This window comes from Trichosurus vulpecula, chromosome 3 (assembly GCF_011100635.1).
Source record: "Trichosurus vulpecula isolate mTriVul1 chromosome 3, mTriVul1.pri, whole genome shotgun sequence".
NCBI lineage: Eukaryota > Metazoa > Chordata > Mammalia > Diprotodontia > Phalangeridae > Trichosurus > Trichosurus vulpecula.
Window position 1 is genome coordinate 96,444,226 of NC_050575.1, and position 23,087 is coordinate 96,467,312.

At 44.0% G+C, this 23,087-nt stretch overlaps 2 protein-coding genes across 2 annotated transcripts; both read left to right on the top strand.

Annotated features, from left to right (window-relative positions):
- The first annotated feature begins 8,200 nt into the window (after nt 1–8,200).
- On the top strand, nt 8,201–21,721 carry F12 (coagulation factor XII). The gene is made up of 14 exons (XM_036750445.1): nt 8,201–8,307; nt 9,883–9,925; nt 13,151–13,250; nt 13,442–13,512; nt 13,810–13,917; nt 14,734–14,868; nt 16,445–16,549; nt 17,003–17,168; nt 17,409–17,563; nt 19,246–19,480; nt 19,800–19,936; nt 20,100–20,243; nt 21,234–21,382; nt 21,465–21,721. Exons 1-14 carry the CDS (start codon nt 8,251–8,253, stop codon nt 21,624–21,626), a joined length of 1,767 nt encoding a protein of 588 aa, XP_036606340.1. The 5' UTR covers nt 8,201–8,250; the 3' UTR covers nt 21,627–21,721.
- Nucleotides 21,722–21,869: 148 nt separating this feature from the next.
- PFN3 (profilin 3) lies at nt 21,870–22,846 on the top strand. Its single transcript, XM_036750446.1, has one exon. It carries the CDS (start codon nt 21,963–21,965, stop codon nt 22,374–22,376), a length of 414 nt encoding a protein of 137 aa, XP_036606341.1. The 5' UTR covers nt 21,870–21,962; the 3' UTR covers nt 22,377–22,846.
- The last annotated feature ends 241 nt before the right edge of the window (nt 22,847–23,087 follow it).

Below are 23,087 nucleotides of genomic sequence, written 5' to 3' on the forward strand. Positions count from 1 at the left end.
TGTTATGGAGACTTTCTTCTTATCAATAGCCTTCTTGGGGTAAAAACCTAATAAGGCAACCTCTGGGGCACAGGGTGTGGGCCTTTAGCCATTTATTTGCGTAATTCTAAATTGTTTTCCAAAATGACTGTGCCAGTTCCCAACTCTGCCAACAATGCACTAGTGTGCTTATCTTCCCCTCCAACATTGACTAGTCCCATCTTTTTGGTTATTTTCCCCCCTAATTTTCAGAGTGTAACCTCAAGGTTGTTTTAATTTGTGTTTTCTTATTATTAGTGAATTGGAGAATTCTCTCATGTGGCTGTTAATGGTTTGCAATTCTTCTTTTGAGAATTGTTTATTTTTCTGACCACTTATCTATTGGGGAATGGCTTTTGGCATCACACACACACACACACACACACACACACACACACATTTTATATACAAAATCCTTATCAGAGAACTTTGATGCAAAGATTCTTTTTTATTCATTCCACTCTTCCCTTTTTATTTTAGGTGCATTCATTTTATCTGTGCAGAAGCTTTTCAGTTTTCTGTAATCCAAGTTATCTATTTAATCTTTTGTGATTGCTTTTATCTCCCATTTGGTTAAGAATACATCTCCTAGAAATATTAATTGTCATGGGTAGGCTAAACTAATATAATAAAAATGAGAATTCTACATAAGTTAATTTACTTATCCAGTGCTGTACCAATCAAACTACAAAGAAAAGTTTTGTAGAACTAGAAAAAATAACACAATCCATCTAGAAGAACAATAGGTTAAGGGGATCAATAGGAAAAAAAATGTGAAAGAAGGCAGCCCAGCAGTGTCTGGTTTCAAACTATATTACAAAGTGGTAATCATGAAAATGACCTGGTACTGGCTATAGAGTGGTGGATCAGTGGACTAGATTAGGTACCAGATACACAACAGTGAATACACAATACATAGTAGTAAATGGCCATAGTAACCTAGCGTTTGATAAACCTAAAAATCTAAGCTTTTGTGTAAAAACTTACCATTTAGCAAAAATTGCTGGGAAAACTGGAAAGCAGTTTGGAAGAAACCAGGTATGGACCAATGTCTCACACCATATACCAAGATAAGGTCAAAATGGGCAAATAATTAGACATAAAGGGTGCTATCATAAGTAAGTTAGGGGAGCATGGAAAATGTACCTGTTAGATTTATGGGTAAAGGAAAAGTTTATGAGCAAACAAGAAATAGAGAGGATCACAGGAAGTAAAATGGATAATTTTGATTACATGAAATTAGAAGGTTTTGCTCAAACACAACTAATGCAGAAATAAATTAGAAGGAAAACAAGGAACTGGGAAAGATTTTACAGCAAATTTCTCTGATAAAGACCTCATTTCTGAAATAAATTTATGAAAATACAAGCTATTTCCCAGGTGATAAATGGTCAAAGGATATGAACAGCAGTTTTCAGAAGAAGAAAGCAAAGTTGTCAATTGTTATGTGAAACAATGGTCTAAATCATTATTGATTAGAGAAATATTAATTGAACAACTCTAAGATTCCACCTCACACATATCAGATTGGCTAACATAAGAGAAATGGAAGATGACAAATGATGGAGGGGATGTGGAAAAATTGGGTCACTAATACTCTGTTGGAGGAGTTGTGAACTAGTCTAGCCATTCTGGAGAACAATTTGAAACTATTCCCCCAGGGCTATGAAACTGTGCATACCCTTTGACCCAGCAATAACTACTACTAGAGACCAAAGATAAGGGAAAAAGACCTATTTATATAAAAATATTTATAGCAGCTCTTTTTGTGGTGGCTAAGAATTGGAAATTAAAGTGATGCCCATCAATTGGGGAATGGTTGAACAAATTGTGATATGTGATTGTGACAGAATACCATTGTGCTATCAGGATAAGTGGAATGGTTTCAGAAAAACCTGGGATGAATTATAGGAATTGACACAAAGTAAAGTGAGCAGAACCAGAACATTGTACCTAGCAATAGCACTATTATAATGATGAACTGTGAAAGATTTAGATACTCTGATCAAGACAATGATCCAAGACAATTCCAAAGGATCTATGATGAAAAATGCTATACATCTCCAGAGAGAGCACTGATGAACTCTGAGTGCAAATTGAAGCATACTTTTTTTCTTTATTTATTTTTTCTGTTTTTTTTTTTTCTGGTGAGTATGTTTTCTTTTGCAACATGGCTAATATGGAAATGTATCTTGCATGATTTCCACATGTATAATCAATATCATCTTGCTTGTTTTCTCAAGGAATGGCAGAGGGGAAGGAGGAAGAGAATTTGGAAGTCAAAATTTTAAAAAATGAATTAATTTTTTTACATATAATTGGGAAATATTTAATGAAATAAATAAAAAACTATGTAGTACATCTCTTACCTATAGCTATGAGATGTATATCATCTGCTTCTCTTCTAATTTTTTTTATTGTATGATCTTTAATATTAAGTCCTTGTATATGTTTAGAATGTATTATGGAATGTTATATAAGGTGTTGGGTTAAGTCGAATTTCTCTCAGATTGCTTTCTAGCTTCCCTAGCAGTTTTTAATCAAATAAGGAATTCTTTCCTAATTAATTTATGTTTTCTGGTTAATTGTGCACTGGGTTATTGAGTTCCATTGTTTCTAATTCTCCCTTGATCTGCTTCTCTATTTTTTAATCAATACCAGCTAATTTTTCTGACTGTTGCTTTATTACATAATTTGAGTTTTAGAAGGACTAGTCTCTCCTCATTCCTACATCTTTTCATTATTTCCTTTGATATTTCATTTTTATTGTCTTTATCTTTTATTTTTCCAAATGAATTTATTTGATAATTTGATTGGTATCGCCTTAAAACTGTAAATAAACTTTGGTAGTATTGTTATATTGTTATTTTTATTATATTAGCAAGGCATAGAATATTCCTCACTGAATATTCCTCATGCTATTTAAGTTATTTCTTTAAAAAGCACTTTAAAAAAATTCAATTTCATTTTATTTTCAGTTCCAAATTCTCTCCCTAACTCCACTTGCTGAGAAAGCAAGAAAAATAGAACTTATTACAAATATGGATAGTCACACAAAACAAATGTCCATATTAGCCATATTCCAAAAAGAAAGAAGTAGATGAAAATATGCTCTGACCTGCACTCTGAGCTTATTGTTTCTCTATTTGGAGGTAGACAGCACATTTCATCCTGAATCCTTTAAATCATGGTTAGTCATTGTATTATTATTATTCAGTGTTACCGAGTCTTTCAAAGTTGATTATCTTTACAATATTGCTGTTACTGTGTAAATTGTTCTCCTGGTTCTATTCACTTCATTTTGTCAGTTCATATAAAACCTCTCAGGCTGTTTTGAAACCATCCCTTTTGTTATTTCTTTCTTTCTTTCCTTTTTTTTTTTGCAGGGCAATTGGGGTTAAGTGACTTGCCCAATGTCACACAGCTAGGAAGTATGTCAGATGTCTAAAGCCAGATTTGAACTCAGGTCCTCTTGACTCACTCCCTTTATCATTTCTTAAAGCACGATAGTAGTCCATTGTATTCATACATCATAATGTGTTCAGCCATTGCCCAGTTGATGGGCATCCCTTCAATTTCTAATTTTTTGCTACCACAGAAAGAGCTGTTGTAAATATTTTTGTACATATGGGTCTTTTTCTTCTTTTTTTGGTTTCTTTGGGGCAATAGATCTAGTAGAGGTATTGCTGGATCAAAGGACATATACAGCTTAATAGCTTTTTGGGCCTTATTACAAATTGTTTTCCAGAATGGTTATACTAGTTCACAGCTCTACCACTAGTGCCCCTCCGGCATTTGTTATTTTCCTTTTTTGTCATCTCAGTCAATCTGATGAATATGAGGTGGTACCTCAGGTTGTTTTAATTTGTATTTGAATAATTATAAGTGATTTAGAGCATTTTTAAAAATATAACTACTGATAGCTTTATTTTATTCTCTGAAAACTATCTATTCATATCCTTTGACTATCTACCAATTGAGGAATGGCTTTATTTTTATAAATTTAACTTAGTTCTCTATATATTTTAGAAGTGAGACCTTTATTAGAGAAACTTGCTACAATTTTTTTTCCAGTTAACTGCTTTTCTTCTAATTTTAGCTTCATCAGTTTTCTTTGTGCAAAACCTTTAAAATTTTATGTAATCAAAATTATCCATTTTAGCTTATGCAGCACTTTTAAATTAGATTTCTACAGGTATTTTGTATGCTTTGGTAGATTGATCTTCAGATATTTTATATGTTTTACAGTCATTTGAAATGGGATTTCCCTTTCTATTACTGCCTCCTGGATTTTGTTATTATCATATAAAAATACTTCTTCTTTTTGAGGATTTATTTTTGTAGCCCATGACTTGGTTGAATCTACTATTTTAATTACTATCATTGCTGATTCCCTAAGATTTTCTAAGTAAATCATCATGTTAGCAAATACGGATAATTTTATTTTCTCTTTATTTTTACACCTTTAATTTCTTTCTCTTGTACTGTTCTTGTTAGCATTTCAAGAACTATATCAAATAATAGTGCAGAGAGCACAAAATCATCAGCATTTCTATATATTACCAACAAAATCCAGAAGATAAAACAGAAATTTCAATTAAAATAACCATAGATAGTACAAAATACTTGGAAGTCTACTTGCCAAGCACACACAGGAACTATATGAACGCAATTATAAACCACTCCACGCAAATAAAGACAGCTCTAAATAATTAAAGAAGTGCTAATTGCTCATGGGTGGGTCAAGTCAACATAATTATATGACGGTACTACTTAAATTTACTTATTTAGTGACATACCAATCAAACTACCAAAAAATTACTTTACTGAGCTAGGAAAAATAATAACAAAACTCATCTGGAGGAACAAAAAAAAATAGTATCAGGAGAATAAATGAAGAAAAAATGCAAAGGGAGGGGACCTAACAGTACCAGATCTCAAACTATACTACAAAACTATAATCATCAAAATAATTTGGTACTAGGTAAGAAGTAGAGAGGTTGATTAGTGGAACATATTAGGTACACAATATACAATAATAGGGCAAAGAGTAGTCATCCTTGTTTTACTCTGGTATTTGTGTATTAGGAAAGTTTCTAGTGTAGCTATATTGCATATAATACTCGATTTTGGTTTTAGGCAGATGATTTTTTAAAAAGTCTTTTTGCTCCTATATTTTGTGTGTGTGAATGTTTTTATTTTAGCATAAATGAGTACTATATTTTATCAAAGCTTTCCCCCTCCCACATATATTGAGAAAACCATATGGTTTGGTTTTTTTTTCTTTAGTATAGCTAGGACTCAATTAGTTTAAGTAATGAATCCATTAAAGTGGTCCCATGTACTCAAACTTATCCTACTTGAAGTTATAATTTTGTAAAATATAGTAATTAGTTCTAGTCCAATGGAAATACGCAGTGTGAATTAAAGTAATAGGATCATTTAAGGGGGTTCATTATTTGTACTAAGAGGACCTAGATGTACGATTGTGTTTTCCCAATGTGGAATCATCCTTACATGCCTGGTTTAAATGCAACTTGGTTATGATGAATGATTTCTTGGATAAATCACTGTAGTCTATTTGACAGGATTTTGTTTGACTTTTTTTTTTATTCATTAATGATATAGGTCTATAGTTCTCCTTTCATACTTCATCCTTCCCTGCTTTAGGTATTATGACTGTATTTGTCTCATAAAAGGAATCTGGTAGAGTAATTCTCAGTTTTGGGGAACAATTTATGTTGCCAACTATTTCTGCTGTACAGGTCATATGCTCTGCTTTTGCAGTTCTCATTTCTCTTTTGACCTATTCAGGAACAACCTACTGTGGGTCTGTACTCTCTTGGGAATTCATAGGGTCCTCTGTCTTGTCAGGTATTAATTTTCTTTTGTCTTGCAATATTTATTCAAAGATATTGATCTGGGTGGCCATATTTCTGCTGTTATTAATATCTTCCCTATTGATTCATCTGTTAATGCTCAATGTTGTTAACTGATTTTCCTTCCCCCTTAGAACTTTGATAATTTTCGTCTTTTCTCTTAGATTTCTATTGCTCACTTTTTGACTCCTCCTTTAATGTTTCCCTGGTGTCTGGACCTCAAAGCCCTATCAGGCTCCTCCCACATTGGGCAATTCACCTTTCACTGACTTCAGTCTCTGCCTCAAGTGACTTGGCTTGGCAGGGAGGGGGTATGGGGGGGGACAGACCTGGCCCCAGCTGCATGCTGGGCTCTTTCCCTCAAGCTTAGTGGAGTGCCACACAGCCACCCACATGTGCCTTTTGCCAGTTCCATGAGCTCTTTACTTCTTTGGCTGAGCTCTGTTGCAGCACGGAGGGCAGCCATGCTCCTGTCCCAAAAATGCCTTTTGGTTTTCTGTGACACAGGGAGAAGGGAGAGAGAGATGGTGGGTAAAATTGAGTTGTGTTGTAAGCCCTTGGGTACCCAAGCATAGCGAGTGATGGGGGAGGGGTATTGAGTGAGGGCATTGGGAGTCAGAGATTAGGCTTCTTTAGTCATTGGATTGTTGACTCGTTAGGGTGTTTGGTGTCCTAGATCATAGGGGCAGCTGAAATTGTTTTATCTCTTGTGTATAAGTCCTATTTTGGAGAGATCTGAGAGATGATGATCCATGGATAAAATGTCAAGTCTATCTTGTTGGTCAAGTGACCCAGAAATCTACCACTGTATTCTAAGCTTGTGCCCACTCTTCCCCTCATGGACTCTGTGTTTGTGGGAGATTGTGCCCCAAATGTGGAGGTAATGCTTTGTAGCTACTGCTTTTGTTATATAATTTAAGCGAGTGTCATTGCTAAAGAACTGAGCCTGCTGACTGATTTTTAAAAGCTAACAAACCATTGGGGGCTCATGAGATTTGGTATTAGGATAGCTATCTTCAGTGTTACCCTTGGAACTCTGAGTAGCAGCCACCCTTAGAGGAACCCAACTTGCCAGATCCAGAAGTGAGCCCTGAAGGGATTCTACTTTACCTCAGGGCTGTCCAACCTTAGGTTTTTATTGAAACAACTGACAATATATTTTGATTTGCCGTTTTAGCGAGAGCTCTGTGGTAGCTCAGCTTCGTTTACTAAAGCATTTATGTAAATTTCTATGGTTGTAGGTGGGTTGCATAAATTGAGGCCCATGGGCTGCATTTTGAACAGCCCTGCTTTACATAATGGGTCCAGAACAAGTGAGATGTCAGTTTTGCTCTTCTTCATCATTGTCAGACCATATCTGGAGTACCGTGGTTAGTTCTAGACACTACATTTTAGGAAGGACATTGGCAAGCTACAGTGTGTCTAGAAGATGGAAAGGGGACTTCCTCATTAAATGAGGATAGGATAAAAGAATTATGAATATTTATTTTAGCCTGTTAACTTCAGTCATTCTAAGAGACAACTTAGGAGGGACACAAACACAATCTAAAAAACATTTGAAGTGCCTGGTACCAGAGGTCAGAAGTAGGAACAGTGGGTAAAAAGGAAGCGAGGGGGATCTATTTCCTATAAGGAAAAACTTTCTAGCAACTAGAACACTGCTATAATGGGATGGACTAAGAAAGTGAGTTCGCAGGATGTCAAATTAGAAATGCTTTTTAAAAATCAGCTCTTCATGAGTTCATAGATTTAGAACTGGAAGGAATTGTAGAGTCTGACCCCTCACTTAAGAGATAAAGAAACTGAGGCTGAGAGAGGTTAAATGATTTGCCCAAGTTGCATTAGAAGATAAGCATTAGAGAAATATTAGAAGCCAAATTCTTGGTGGGATTCCAGAGTTCGTGTTTCTTCTCTACTATGCTACCTCCTTACCAACTCTATTTTTATAGATGGATGAAAGAGGCAAAGTAACTTTCCCAAGGTCCATCAGGTACTGAGTGGCAGAACTAGACCTTGATGTGTTACCCAGAAAGGGTCAGAAACAAAGGTAGTGGATCCAGAAAGCCCGTCCTCCTTACTTGAACCCATCCATGACTCACACCCTCAGGAGGAGTCCCTGAGATCCTATATCATGGCCCCTTTCTTATTCACTCTCTTTAGACAAACCTAGCCTAGTCCTGCCTCTCCCAGGAAGGCTGGTCTTTCCCTCTGCCAAAAATACACTGGCACTGGGCCCTGAATTTGGGTCAGGGTCAGGGGGAGGGGGCTCAGCCTGGTTGGAGTTTATCTTTCTTTGACTCCGACTCTTCCCTTGGACCTTACCCCATCATATTGATCCAAACACAGAGACAAAATGCGGTTCCTACTGCTACTGGAATCCCTAATGTTGGGCCTGGGGCTGGCACTTCTGGTGAGAGAGCCCTGGTGGTGAACAGGGTCTAGGGGACCTTGCCAAAGGGGAAGAGGTTGGGGGGGGCATGTTGTTTCCAGTTTCTAGGAAAAGGGGCTGCCAGGAGGGAAGGAATAGGGTGGTTCCAGGAAAGATGAGAGTTGGGTTAAGGGTTCCTTTGGGGAGGGGAAGAGGAAGTATGAGGAAAGGATTTAGGGTGGTCTCAGGGGAAATCAAATAGAGAGAGAGTTATGGTTTCAGAGGGAGCAGTTTGGGGGCTGGGTTAGGGGGTCCTTGGTGAAGGAAGAGGGGCTGTATTATAGGGTCTCCAGTGGAAGGGAATCGTAAGGTCAGGAAATCCCTAGGGGAGAGCATTCCTTTTTGGCCTTGGGTGCCTTGCTTTGCCCCTGAATCTGGCTAATTAGTTGTTGGCTGGGGAGGGAAGAGAACCAGAGTTCCCAACTCACCCTTCCCCTTTCCTGCTTTCTCCAGGTGTCTAGTAACCCAGGGTTGGGAAGTCTGCTGCTCTGGTCTTATTCCCACCTGAGCACCCCCAGGCACTTAGCTTTTCTAGGAATCCAAGGTGTCTCCCTGTGGGAAAAATAAGAAATAAGAAGACAGAAAATGGCAAGATGGTAGAAACATGGCTGAACAACAATCTGAAAAAGCTCTGGGGTTTTTTAGTTCCTGGAAACTCGACTTGAGTCAACAACAATGCGTAGCAGCCTAGGAAGTTAATGTGATCTCAGGTTCCTGTGAGATATGCAAAGTATCCTGAGATAAGGAGGTAGTCCTGATCAAACGAGATAATATTTGTGAAGCACTTTGCAAACCTTAAAGAGATAAATGCTAGCTGTTTATTATTGTTATTAGTTATCAATGTATGCTGCCCTGATTAGACTGCTTCTGGAGTATTGTAAGTATGGGAGTATTGTAAATACAGGACTATTTAACCTGGTGAGGAAGGGAAAAAAAGTTGGGGGTGAAGACTGGGACAGCTATCTTCCATTACTTGAGGACCTACCACCTGAAAGGATTGAATTTGTTCTGTTTTACTCTCCGGGGAGAACTTGGCAGAAATGGATAGCAATTGCAGAGGCCAATTCAGGTTTAATATAAGATACAGGCCTCTGAAGGTAGCAAGTTCCCTCTCACTGAAGATCGAGCAAAATCTGGGAGACCGTTTGTCAGATGTGTTATAGAGGGGATCTTGTTCAGGTAGGAGTGGTACTAGACCACTGTGAAGGCCTCTAGTGATTCTGAAACCTGCCTGGGGCAAGGTTGGGTTCAGGTTCCCCACATTGGGCCTCTGGAACACGGAACATGAGGTGAAGAGGTCAAGAATAGGAACTGAGAAGGATGAATCAGAGCTTAGTGGGAGAAAAAGAAATGGGGAAGCTCAGGGTCCTGACCTGGGTGGTAGTTCTGTGTGTGAAGTGGGTGGGGTGGGAGGGTGGTCTCTGGATCTCTGAGCTGGGGAGAGAAAGGACAAAAGTATGTACGGGGAAACACAATGAAGAGAGCGTTTAGCGTGCAGTAGGGGACCTGGGTGGGGCAAGACTGAGGTGGCACTCCTCCTATCCTAATTTCTCATAGCCCCCACCCTGGAAAACTCCAAAAGAACCCATGACCACAGCAGGTGAGTCTTCTCAGCTGGACTTCTGGCCAAGTGGCCAAGGGTAAGGTACTGATGGTGGTGGTGGTGGTAGGTGGTGGTGGTGGTGGTGGTGATGAGTTTCAGGGTTGAGGGGTGTTCGAGACCCCAAAATACCGATAGGCCGGGTCCTGCCAAATGAATTCGACTCAAGCCTTCTCAGTCAAGGAAAAATAAAGTTTATTAATGATTTGCCATATTGGGTTGTCTTAAGAAATCTCACCATTTGTGACTGCTGCTTGTTTTCACAAGCAGGCCAGATTCAATATACTGAGCTAGATTGAATCTGAGCACCTTCATGGAGGCAAGATGATACAGAAAGATTGTGGGAGGGATTGAGGGGTGGTCAAGTAGTCTGGGGTGACTGGAGGAAGGGTTTAGAGGGGACTGGGGTGACTGGGGTAAGGTCAGACTCCAGGGTGGGAAATAGCTGAAGGCTACCTGGAGATGACAGATAATAACAGAGCTAGGGTATAGATAGTTTGATCAGAATCAAGGGTGGGAAACAGCCAGAAGGCAATCCAGAGGTAGCCAGACCATGGAAGGCTAGGCGAGGCTATTTGGGCATGAGAGGCCAGATCTCTGAGACTTGAAGGAAGCCAGGAGGTGGTGAGGTGGTGAGGTGGTGAGGAGGGGGACAGCCAATGAAAATGTCAGGGGCGGGGTGGGGGAATTCAGATTCCTATTAAAAATCCTGTTAAAGTGAATACTGAAAACTAAAAAAAAAGAAAAAAATGAAGAGGAAGCTGGTTTGTCTTTCTGCTTCCTCTCTTCCCACAGTCTAAACCCCATCATTCTCCCCTCAAATGAATGGGACCCAAATTCTTTTGGGGTTCAAAGGGGTTCCCACAGGCTAAACCCCATCATTGGTAGGTGGTGGTGGTGGTGGTGGTAGTGGCGGGTGGGGAAAGTGGGGAGTTGGGTTCTAGGAATAACCATCCCTTCATTGGAAAAGGGCAAAAGGGAAGGTTGGGATAGAGACCAAGGGGTGAGTCTGGCTGTCCAGGGACACTCTAGCCCCAGTCTTTGAGTGAAGGCCCAGATCTGAAGGTGGTATGTAAATGAGTCGTTACTATTATTGTAGTTATGAGTGGGGTGGGAGGACGACTTTCTACTTCCTCAGCCAAAACACCCACACCCCTCAGTCCCCTCTTAATGCCTCTTGAATTCCTAATGCCTCCCTCCCTTCCTTCCTTCTGGGTGTCCCACTTCCCTCCCCCAACCTGGGCCACCAATTTGTGAAATGGCAAACACCAAGCACCTGTTTTGTGTAGGCAGCTGTGCCAGGCACTGTGGGGAGTGCGCAATGTATGGAGAAGCATCATCGGGCCCATTACTCACAGGTTATGTGAACATGGCCAAATCACTTAACCTTTCTGAGATGTACTCAGTTTCCTCGTCTGTAATCAGGCCATCGATCAATAAGCATTTACTTAGCGCCTATTATACATCAGGCAATAAATCAATCTACAAGCATTTATTAAATTCTTGCTACGTACTGGGCACTGTTGATAGGCACTGGCTAACGCTTGTGCTAGCTTGAAGTTGTGAGGGAAATACATAAACCGCAGAGTACTGTAGAAACTGGGGTTTCTATTATTGTATGTAATCTGCCTTTCAAATGTTTGGAGCATGAATGAATAAAGAGACAGCCAAGTACAGTGGAATCTCCTACCTTTCCAGAGCCATCAGCCATCACTCAGCTTTACTGTCTGTACAATAGAACCAAATCAGCTCTGAGAGCCTCTATTGTGTGTTATTAAGATCCTTTCCAGTTCTGACAGCCAATGTTCTCCCAGCTCGGACATTCCATATGGGGTCACGGAGAGTTGCACACAACTGAACCTCATCCCTCCTGACTCTATTCAACAAACTCCATGGCTCCCTGTTACTTCCAGAATGGAGTATAAATGGAGTATAAAAGGAGAATAAAACCTTCATAAAGTAGTCCCTTCCTAGCCTTCCAGGCTTCATATACCTAACTCTCCTCCACATACTCGGTGACCCAGAGACACTGGCCTTCTTGTTGTTAGTTGCATATGACATTCTATCTCCTGACTGGATATCTTCTTTCTTTTCTTTTTATGGATTTTGTGAAACTAGAATTTTATTTGTAATTATTTTTTAAATAAGTGAGTTTTGGCTGGATTTAGAAATCTCTGTTTTACAGAGTTTGGGGGCAAACAAATATACTCTCAGAGCAAGCCCCTGAGTGATGGGTCATATAACGCTCCCACAGAGTTTATGAGAATTAGTAAAAGTATTTATTCTAGGACGTTCTGTAGGGGACGGGGGCAGAATGGCCCCCACTACATTATTACTCATAGCTCACAGTTATATGGTGCTTTACACTTTTCCCACAATAGCCCCATGAGATAGGTCGGGCAAATATTATTACATCCTCACCTTTTTTTTTTTTGTAGATAAGGAAAATAAGGTTCAGGGAATTGAAATATCTTACCCACAGTCGTAGTAATTGGCAGAACAGGACTCAGATGCAGGTCTTAGGACTCTAGCATCTCTGGGAAGAGAGGAAGCAGAAAGACAAACCAGCTTCCTCTTCATTTTTTTCTTTTTTTTAGTTTTCAGTATTCACTTTAACAGGATTTTTAATAGGAATCTGAATTCTCCCACCCCGCCCCTGACATTTTCATTGGCTGTCCCCCTCCTCACCACCTCACCACCTCCTGGCTTCCTTCAAGTCTCAGTTACAATCCTACCTTCTACAAGAGACATGACCCAGTCTTTTTTTTTTTTTTTAAATTCACGAGGCAATAAGGGTTGAGTGACTTACCCAGGGTCACACACCTAGGAAATGTCTGAGGTTGAATTTGAACTAGGGTTCTCCTGACTCCAGGGCTGGTGCTCTAGCCACTGAGACACCTAGCCTCCCTAACCCAGTCTTCCTTAATCTTACTGCCTCCCTTGAGATTATTTCTAGTTTATCCAATATGCATATTTGTTTGCAGGTTGTCACCCTATTAGACTGTGAGCTCCTTGAGAATAGAGAACAGTTTTGTTGTTTTTTGTTTGTATCCTGGACAACTTAGCACAATGCCTAGCACGGGCACGTTTTGTTGGTGCTTAACATAGCTTGTAGACTTGACATATGTCCTGTCCCACCAACTAGACTTCTGGCCCCCGGAGGGTAGGTCTGGGGTCTGCTGCATGCTGTAGGGGGCTCATTAGGTGTTTGTGGGTTAATTTCAGTCCTCACGACCAGCGGGGATCCCTGTTTCTTCCCCTTCCAATATCGAGGCCAGCTGTACCACAGATGTACCAAGAGGGACCGTCCAGGACCCCATGCCTGGTAAGCTCCTGACCTCCCTTTCTCTACTAGGCTTCATTGTCTTGGTCACAGGATTCTACAAGGCTCCCAAATGAGAATATTACTCTATTCAAATAAACTACCTCTTCCCCGTGTGTGTTACTTTGACATTGGTCAATCTGAACCTATTTCCTGATCTGTAAAATGGAGATAAAGACCCCCTCTTTCTGCAGGTGTGCAACCACCGATAACTATGATCGGGATCAAAAGTGGGTGTATTGCCTGGAATCCAAGAAAGTGAAAGGTGCCTTGGGTGGAGCTTTCTCCTCTCCTCCCTTCTGTCTTTCCATTCCAGAAAGTCCTTGGGCTCCTCCCCCACCCTGCTCCCAAGCTAGAAGTTGGATACAGCTCGGGGGTTTTTTGCTTCACTTCTCCACAAAGAAGGGCCCCAGGGGTGACTATCTAATCTCAGTCCTTAGGCAGCTAGGTACTGTGGCCTTAATTTCATTCTTCCAGTCATCACCCTCCCCCAGCCCCTCTCCTATTCCATTTGGGGACTCTGCAACCTCAGAGGTCAAATGCAAGGGCCTTCTGTCCACAGATCACTGCCACCACAATCCGTGCCACAAGGGAGGGACCTGCATCAACACTCTCCTTGGACCTCGATGCCTCTGTCCCCCCCACCTCAGCGGCCATCATTGTCAAAAAGGTGCCAATTTACTTGAGGTCCACTGTGCCTGACTCTAGATCCTGGGCTTCTGAGTACTCAGTACAATCACCCCCACAGGGAGGGTGGCCCCAAGACCTAGCTATGGGGAGAGGTTCTACCCTTGGGAGCCTCAACCTCTCAGAATCTAGATGATAATAGTACTATATATATATTTATATATACATACATGTATAGATAACATAATTATAAAGTGCCGTAAGATTTTCAAAGTGCTTTACTAGTGTTATCTCATATTCTCACAATACCCTTGGGAGGGAGGTCATATTGTTATGATGATTTTAGGAGACTTTATGACATCAAATGACTTGTCCAGGGTCACACAGCTAGTTAATTGTCTGAGGCTGGATTTGAACTTACATCTTCCTGACTTCAGGTCCCATGTGCTATCCATTGTGCTACCAAGCACAATCTCAGAGACAAAAGGAGACATATAAACACTCGAGTCAGGAACCTTGCCTCTTGGGGCCCATTCCTGGCATGTCTTGGCATACCCTCCCTCTGCACAGCCCTTTAGCATAGGCCCTTGCAGCTAGGTGGTACAGTGGATAGAATGCCAGGCTTGGAGTCAGGAAGACATCTTTCTAAGTTCAAACCCAGCCTTGAAGACTTTACTAGCTGTTTGACCCTGGGTAAGTCACTGTTTGCCTCAGTTTCCTCATCTGTCAAATGAGCTAGAGAAGGAAATGGCAAACCATTCTAGTATCCTTGCCAAGAAAACCCCACATGGGGCCATGAAGAGTAGGACATGACTGAACACCAAAAACCTATCTTAATCAGCATGCATTCTGCCCCCAGAGAAGTGCCACCAGCCTCAGCTGAGGGAGTTCTTTGATGAGGATGAGACCTGGTTTCATGCAGAGCCACTGAGAGTGGCCAAGTGCCGGTGTAAGGGCTCCAGGGCTGACTGCAAGTGGCTGCCACACAGCCGGGGTAAGGATTGGCCTGGCACAGCCACAGGGAAGCTGGAGCAGGGAGGGCGGGGGAGGGACATGAGGCCCCAAGTCCAAAGACTAGATAGTAGATAGGTGGCTACTGATTCACTTGGTGTGACTTCCTATTCACTGTGTCTGAAGCTTCTGAGCTCTACTTCATTTCCCCAGTTGTAAAATGGGATTTAACTATTGCCTTTCTAAGGGACCTTCTAGCTTTGACACTAATCTTTTATTTTCCAAGGGTTCTTTGGAAAGGTCCTTCCAGTTCTGACATTCCATGTTCTATGCCCTATTCTCTCAGCTCCCTTCCACTTCTGAGGTTCATTCCAGCTCTGGTGTTAAGTGTTCGGTGCTCTATTCTGTGTTCTACTATCTAATCTCCCTTTCACTTCTGAGTGTATGTTCTAAGGTTCCTTCCAGCTCTGATATTAAGTGTTCTATGCTCTATTCTGTGTTCTACTATCTAATCTCCCTTTCACTTCTGAGTGTACGTTCTAAAGTTCCTTCCAGCTCTGGTGTTAAGTCTTCTATGCTCTATTCTGTGTTCTGCTATCTAATCTCCCTTTCACTTCTGAGTTTATATTCTAAAGTTCCTTCCAGCTCTGGTGTTGTGTTCTATGCTCTATTCTGTATTCTACTATCTAATCTCCCTTTCACTTCTGAGTGTATGTTCTAAGGTTCCTTCCAGCTCTGGTGTTAAGTGTTCTATGCTCTATTCTGTGTTCTACTATCTAATCTCCCTTTCACTTCTGAGTGTTCCTTCTAGCTCTGATGTTATGTGTTCTATGCTCCATTTTGTGTTCTATTAGTCTCCCTTTCACTTCTAAGTCTATGTTCTAAGTTCTCACCTAGCTCTGACATATTTCCTGGGGCTTATGGCCTCTTTAAGCTCTAACATTGTTTGCATATCCTCTCTGATATTCTGAAGTTCTTGTCTACTCTAATGACCTTTGTTCTGAGATTCCTTTAGGTTTTTCTAAGGTTCCAAAGGTTCCTTTGTTCTAAGACTCCAACATTATCCAACATATCCCTGAGATACCTTTCAGCTCTAATGACCTGACTTCTTTTTCTTGATCCCTTCTAGCTCTGAACATTCCATGTTCTATGGTTTCTTTTATGTTCCAAATTTCTTCTGAGTTCTCTGTCTTAAGGTCTCTTCCAGCTCTAAGGTTCAAAGTTCTACACAACCTCCTATATCTGACACTATGTTCTTCTGGCTCTTACATAAGGTCCCTTTAGCCCTAACATTCTTCATCCTAAATTCTAAGGTCTTTTCCAACTTTTAACTTTGACATTTTATATTCTAAAATATAATCTATCTCTGAGGTTCTATGTTCTTGGATTGCTTCTAAATCTAACACTATGTTTTAAGGGTCCTTCCAATTCTAGACATTCTATGATCAGTGGTACCATCTGGGTCTGACATTGTGCTCTGGTCTGGTCGTTGTGAAAATGAGACCCATTCCAGGAATCTGGGGGAGTTGTTGGTAGGGGGAGGTTGGTAAGGGCTGGAGTGGGACACAACTTACCTTTTCTTCCGAAAGATTATACTGAGATCCCTGTCCTCTCCCCAGACTGCCTGGATAACCCATGTCTCCATGGAGGGAAGTGCTTGGAGGCGGAGGGCCACCCTGTCTGCCATTGTCCTCCAAGTTATGCAGGGTATTTTTGTGAAATAGGTAGGTCCGGGCCCCTCTCAGGTCAGGGCACTGGAGGTGGGTTTGAGGGGAGATGTGGTCAGTAGGGCATACAGAAAGGGAGAAGCACAGGGAGATGTCCTCCATCCTCCTCTTCCCCCTTTTAGAAGCTGACAAAGGGAGAGGGGAGAGGGAGTGTGGTCTAGTGGAACAAACACTGGATTGGTTTCCTCACCTGCCAAAAAAGGGGATTTTAAACTAGATGATTTTTAAGGCTCTTTCCAGCTTGAAAGCCTGTCATCCTAACCGCTGAGACCCAGGTTCTAGTACCAGTTCTTGCTGTATGCAGGTCACTTCTCTCCAAAAGAAAAGGAAAAAAAAAGGGAGAAGACAGGGAGAAACAATAAAAGTAGGGCAGACCACTGGAGGAAGAGAGCTCGGTTTTGGGGGGCTCCTTCAGCCCCTCCATTTCTGGATGGCCCCTCTTTATCCTAGACACCAGTGCGACATGTTACAATGGTCAGGGACTCACCTACCGGGGCACAGCTCAGACCACATTGTCGGGAAAGCAATGCCAACCTTGGTCCTCAGAGGCCACATTCCGGCATCTGCCCAGGGAATACGTGATGAGCAGGGGTTTGGGCCATCACCCCTACTGCAGGTGAGGAGGACTGGGGGTTGAGTAGGGCTTTCATGAGAAGAGGGGAGTAGGCTGGAGGAGATGGGGAGGGAGAGGCAGGCTCAGACAAAGCCCGGGAAGAAGAGGGAAGTGAGGCTTTGGGGAGGAGTCTGTGTGGGGCCCAGACCAGGAAAGAGGTGAGAAAGGGCACTGAGGAGATTGTTGAGTATGAGATGGAGAGGACCCTCACCCGTACTTCATACCATTTAAATATGGTTTCAGGAACCCAGACAATGACACTAGTCCTTGGTGCTTTGTTCTCTCTGGGCCCCGGATGAGCTGGGAGCACTGTAGTCTGGCCATGTGCCAGCAACCAACTCAGAGTCCAGCCCTTGCATCACCACACTCAACTACTCCTGCCCCATCATCTTCCGCAGGTAGGATAGGGGTCAAGTATTACCATACCAGGAGGGGACAGGAAGGAGGAGAGGGGGTGGGGAATTCACATAAAAAACAGGTCACAGAAGGTGTGAAATGGTAGAGGGCACTGGATGGGCACAGACAGGAGGTCCAGGGCTGTCACAAAGGATGGGATAGGCAGAGAGACATAGATCTGAACAAACGACAAACACAGGGATGTAGTAGGCACAGGTGGACAAGGCTCCAGGAGTCATGACACTGAGGAGGGTACTAGATTGAGTACAATGCAAGCATAGGGCTGGCAGTGGAAGTGAGCACAGGTTGGGTGTAGAGGGCATGGAATGAACATAGAAAGAAATTTTTAAAGGTACATGGTAGACAAGAAATAACAAAGGCTGTGCAGAGAAAGAAGGCAGGCCACTATTATGGCTCCAATAGAGGGCACAAAGTATGCATAGGCTTTGGAATAAAGACAAAGTATGGATTTATTCGTAGTGTACAGATAGAGGGCATCATCAGTGGGCACAAGGTGAGCAGAGAGGGTCTGGATACAGATAAGAGGGCAGGCATGATATAAAGATAGTATTGACAGAAAATACTGATTGGGCCAGACCGAAAGAACACATGGACTGACAAGACAGTGGGCAGGGCAGACAGAGGTCACTGGATGGGTACAGGCAGATGGAACAGGACACTGAGTGGGCATTGAAAACACAGGAAATAGGAACAGAGCAATAAAAAGGGCTCAGCACAGGCAGAAGGCACAGGGCTGATAACAAAGCACAGGATAGGAACAAGAGGACATTGGTGGGCACAGAGAGAAATGAAGGGGTTAGCATGGTGACAAACATGGACAGAGAGCATGAGAGAGGCATTGGCATGAGGCTGTCATTCATAGAAAGCATGAGGATGACACAAATGGATATGATGTGGACATAACTAGGGTAGGTAGGCACAGATTGGCACAGTGTGGGCACTAAGGGAACAAGGCTGGCAAAGAGAAGGGGGATAGGTATGAACATAAGCACCAAGACTGCATATGGTAAGCACTGGCAGAGGGCACGAGGAATAGAGTGTAGTCTCTATTACAGGAAGGGGACTTCTTCATTTTATCTTTGTAATGCTCTGGCACCTGGGTGCTTAATAAATGAATGCTGAATTGAATTGAAGCTATAGATAGTTGTCAGAAGAAATGGTACCATCACAGAATGGTCCCAGAAAGAATAGGGCAAGTAACAACACAGGATGAACACAGGAAAGTGTGCACAAGCAGAGGATGGACACAAGGATGGAGGCTGCATAGGCAGAGGGTACCACCCTCAAAACCTTGATGACTTCAAAGACCTCTTTCAGTCTCAGTTTTGTAGCAGCTATGCTCAGTTAGGGGAGGGTATACGTCAAAGTGGCTTTGGATTCTTGGAAGAAGACTAGGAAAGACAAAAACTATGAGAAGGGGAAGCTATTGCTCGTTGGAATAGGTCATGGTGGGGGGAGAGGAAGGCAGGGAGCTTAGTTTGGGGGCTTCCCCTCCGATCTAAGGGCATGGGCAGGGACAGGCAGTACAAAGTTAGGGGGTACTACTATAAGATCACAGGCAGGTCACGGGGTACACACAGAGGGCATAGGGTGAGCACAGAAAAAGGGAATATCAGTCTCTGGTGGGCATCGGTCATCAGTCTGGTGTTCGTGTCCCTCCCAGCACCGAGCAAGGAGAGTCCCGGGTCCCGGCTTTCTCTGAGGAAGGTTGACGCTGTGACCTGCGGCCAGCGACAAAAGAAGAGGCTCTCTGCACTGACTCGCGTTGTGGGAGGGCTGGTGGCATTACCAGGGGCACACCCCTACATCGCAGCTCTCTACCTGGACCAGACCTTCTGCGCCGGCAGCCTCATCAGCGACTGCTGGGTTCTCACAGCAGCACACTGTCTGGAGAGCAGGTGAGCGACCCAGGGCTCTTCGGCCAGAACCACAACAAGATTTAATTGTTTCTTTGGGAGAGTAATCCAGAGACCGGGGCAGCAGGGGAGTTTAAGCTTGGGATGGGAAAAGCTAGATCCCTTTATGAACACGGAAAGAGAAGGCTTGGGGTTTTCTCGCTGTCACCCTGGTCCCTCCCAAGTAGTGAGGTTCAGGGATTTGGGTTTGAAGATCAGACTTGGGGGTCTGACTGGAGGTGAGGAGCAGGGGGTTGTGTAGGAGGTGGGATCTGGGTTGTCTAATGGTGCTCTGCGAAGCTGCCAGACAGTGTTTCCGCAGGCCTGCCCTGGAACTGCTGAAGGTGGTTCTGGGCCAAGAGAGATACAACGAGAGCTGTACTGAGTGCCAGGAATTCTCGGTGCGGGAATACCTTCTGCACGAGAACTTCCGGACCGACACGTTCCAGAACGATATTGGTAGGTGCTGCAAGCCGTGCCCACTGCCAAGAGGATGGCCTCAGCCTAACTCTGTACCCCAGTGCTCCCCTTAGACAGGGAAAAGGGGTTGGAGATGGGGAGGTCCGGGTCCGAATCCCAGTAGTACTCAAAGCTCTGTCTTGGTTAATTCCTGGGCTGTTAGCTCTGGTGCGGCTGCAGGAGACGGATGACGGCAGGTGCGCGCAGTTCACGACCTTCGTTCAACCAGTGTGCCTCCCCGATTCTCCCGAGCCTCCGAGTGATGGCTTGAGCTGCCAGGTCGCTGGCTGGGGTCACCAGTATGAAGGTAGTCAGCAGAGGGCAGGGAAGATGGCTTTTTCCCTCACGTGGGTCTGCACGGGAGAGGATTCGGGAAGAGACAAGAAAGGGGTGGCTGATTAAAGGGTCAAATTAGTGTGAAGGGATAGATGGCCAAAGATGGGCTTTGAAAGCCCAGATTCATCTCGTGCCTCTGCCCGGTACCAGTAGGCTGTGTGACCTTGGATACACAGTCCTCTTGAAGATCACCAACTATTTTTCTAAGACTGTAAGGCTGAGAGCAGGTGCTAAACTGTGTTGGTGGAAGGAATGTACTCCCCGGGAGTTCCTTGCACTGACGAAATCTAAGGTCTGGTTTAAAACAAACAAACAAAAAAAAGACGGTAAAGAATTTTGGTAATGTAAATGTGGGCCGTGGTAACCTAATGCAGTGAAAATATTTCAGATTTGAAGTGAGGGAACTCTGAGGTCTTTCTGACCCTGACCTCTACTTAAGTGGGTGTTCTTGTGCAAGTCAGTTCTACTCTGGTCCTCAGTTTCTACACCTGTAAAATAAGGGATTATTCTCTCTAAGGTCCCTTGCTAGCTCAGGATCCTATGATCCTTTGGGAGAGGGGTAAAAGGGATCATGGATCGTCAAGAGCCATATGACTTTCCCACGCGATTGGGGAGGGGGGCTTGCTCTGGTGCAGGTAAATTCCAGTATTTGTTTGAGTCTTAAAAAATCCTTGGCTCCCTACAGAGTCAAAAGACTCTGGGAGAGATCCCGGAATTGCTGCTCACACCCTAACTCAGCTTACAGACAATCTGGGAATGACTTCCTCTGGCACAGGACTCAGGATTGGGGTGGGGGGAGAGATGAAAAGAAAGGTAGGAAGAAAATGTGGGTCCCAAACACAACTTGGAGGAAGGGGCGGCAGCGAGTAGACCCTGACCTTGTGGGGCTGCAAGGGCTCTCCACCCCACCACCCATCAAAGAACAGAGTCTGGTCACCTCTGCCACTTTACCACGCTGCAGGAGCCGAGGACTACTCCAGTTACCTGCAGGAAGCCCAGCTTCCGATCATTTCCTATGAGCGCTGCTCAGCCCCAGAAGTGCATGGGACAGCTGTCACCCAGGACATGCTATGCGCCGGTTTCCTGGAAGGGGGCACAGATGCCTGCCAGGTGAGTGGAGAAACAGATCACATGAAAAGGGGAGCGGGGAGGCAAGAGGCAAGGACAAAGAACTGACATATCAGTGGCCCAGGGCGACTCCGGGGGACCGCTTGTGTGTGAAGAAGCGGCGGATCGGCTCACTCTGCGCGGAGTGGTGAGCTGGGGCACAGGCTGTGGGAACCGAAACAAGCCTGGAGTCTACGCCAACGTAACCAATTACCTAGGATGGATCCAGGAACACACTGCCTCCTAACAGACCCTGGCTTTAACTCCCCCTGGGGTGGGCACTCAGGGCCAGTGGGGGCCTGGTATTGGGGCGGGAAGAATGAAGAGTGTGAGATAGCATTACCTTGGCTTCTGGGTCCTCTCTCAGCGCCGTGGGGCAATAAAGGTGCTTGTCTATTCTCTGGTCCCAAATAAGTCCTGGAAGGTGGAGGAGATGTGACTTCAGAACAAATTTTGGTGTCACAGTGGGTGCTGGTGTCACGGAAGACGCTGATGTCACACCAGTAACCGGGAGAGCAACAGTGGGCGCTAGGACACCCCCAGGGGCTCAGAGCGCAGGGCAGGGGTCCTCTAACTCCCTGGAATGGGCGACTGGAAGACGTACATCAGCGCGGTACTGCGGGACCAGCGCATCGATGACGTGGCGGTGGTGGGGCATTCGGACAACCGCTGTGTGTGGGCCTCGAGGCCTGGAGGTCTGCTGGCTGCCATCTCCCCGCAGGAGGTGGGCATACTGACAGGTCCTGACCGCCGCAGCTTCTTGCAGTCTGGAATCAGCTTGGCCGGCCGGCGCTGTTGTGTCATCCGAGACCACCTCCTAGAAGACGGTGATGGCGTCCTGGACGCCAGGACCAAGGGACTGGATGGTCGCTCTGTATGTGTGGGACTCACGCCGAAGGCCCTGGTCGTGCTCATGGGTCGACGGGGCGTGCACGGGGGCACACTCAACAAAACCACTCACCATCTTATCAGGGGCCTGAGGTTCCAGGGTATCTAGGATGCCAGGAGCCAGCGTCGAGTGGCGGGGAATAAATATATATGTAATGTAGCCTGAGCCCTGTTCTGGGAAGTGGGACAAGAGGGTGGCTTTTGGGCTAGGGGTCGTCCAGGGCCTCGATCTCTGGCTGCCCAGAGAGGGTGACCCTCCCCTTTTGGAGGATTTCCTGGAGCAAGTGCTTATTTAAAATCGTGGAGCTGCAGGTCGGGGAAGGCAGTCTCACAGCCAAGGCAGGACTCTGAAGGTTCTCACGCACAATTAGACTACAGCTGCCTCTAGAACAAATAAATGCCAGGGAGACTGACACCAACCCTAGTGCCATCTTCCCAGAATGTAGCTGGGCCTCTAAGGTCTTGGAAGATCAGGCCAGTACAGAAAACAAACATTGAGATTAGGGACTGGGAAAGGCTTCTGGTAGAAGTCTTATTATTAAGCTCTCTCTGTATAAGGCACATCTTACTAAACGCTGGGAATTTAAAAAAAAAAAAGAGGCAAAAACGTTTGTCCTTGTCCAGGAGTTCACATCCTAATGGGGAGGGGCAGGGAAAACAATGATAAATAACCACATATATACAAGATATATACAGTGTAAATAGAGGATAATCTGAAACAGAAGATATTAATTAGTAAGGGGGTCTTGATGGATGGAAAAGGCTACTGGAGAAGGTGAAATTTAAGCTGTCTGGAAGGAGGCTAGGAAAACCAGGAGAT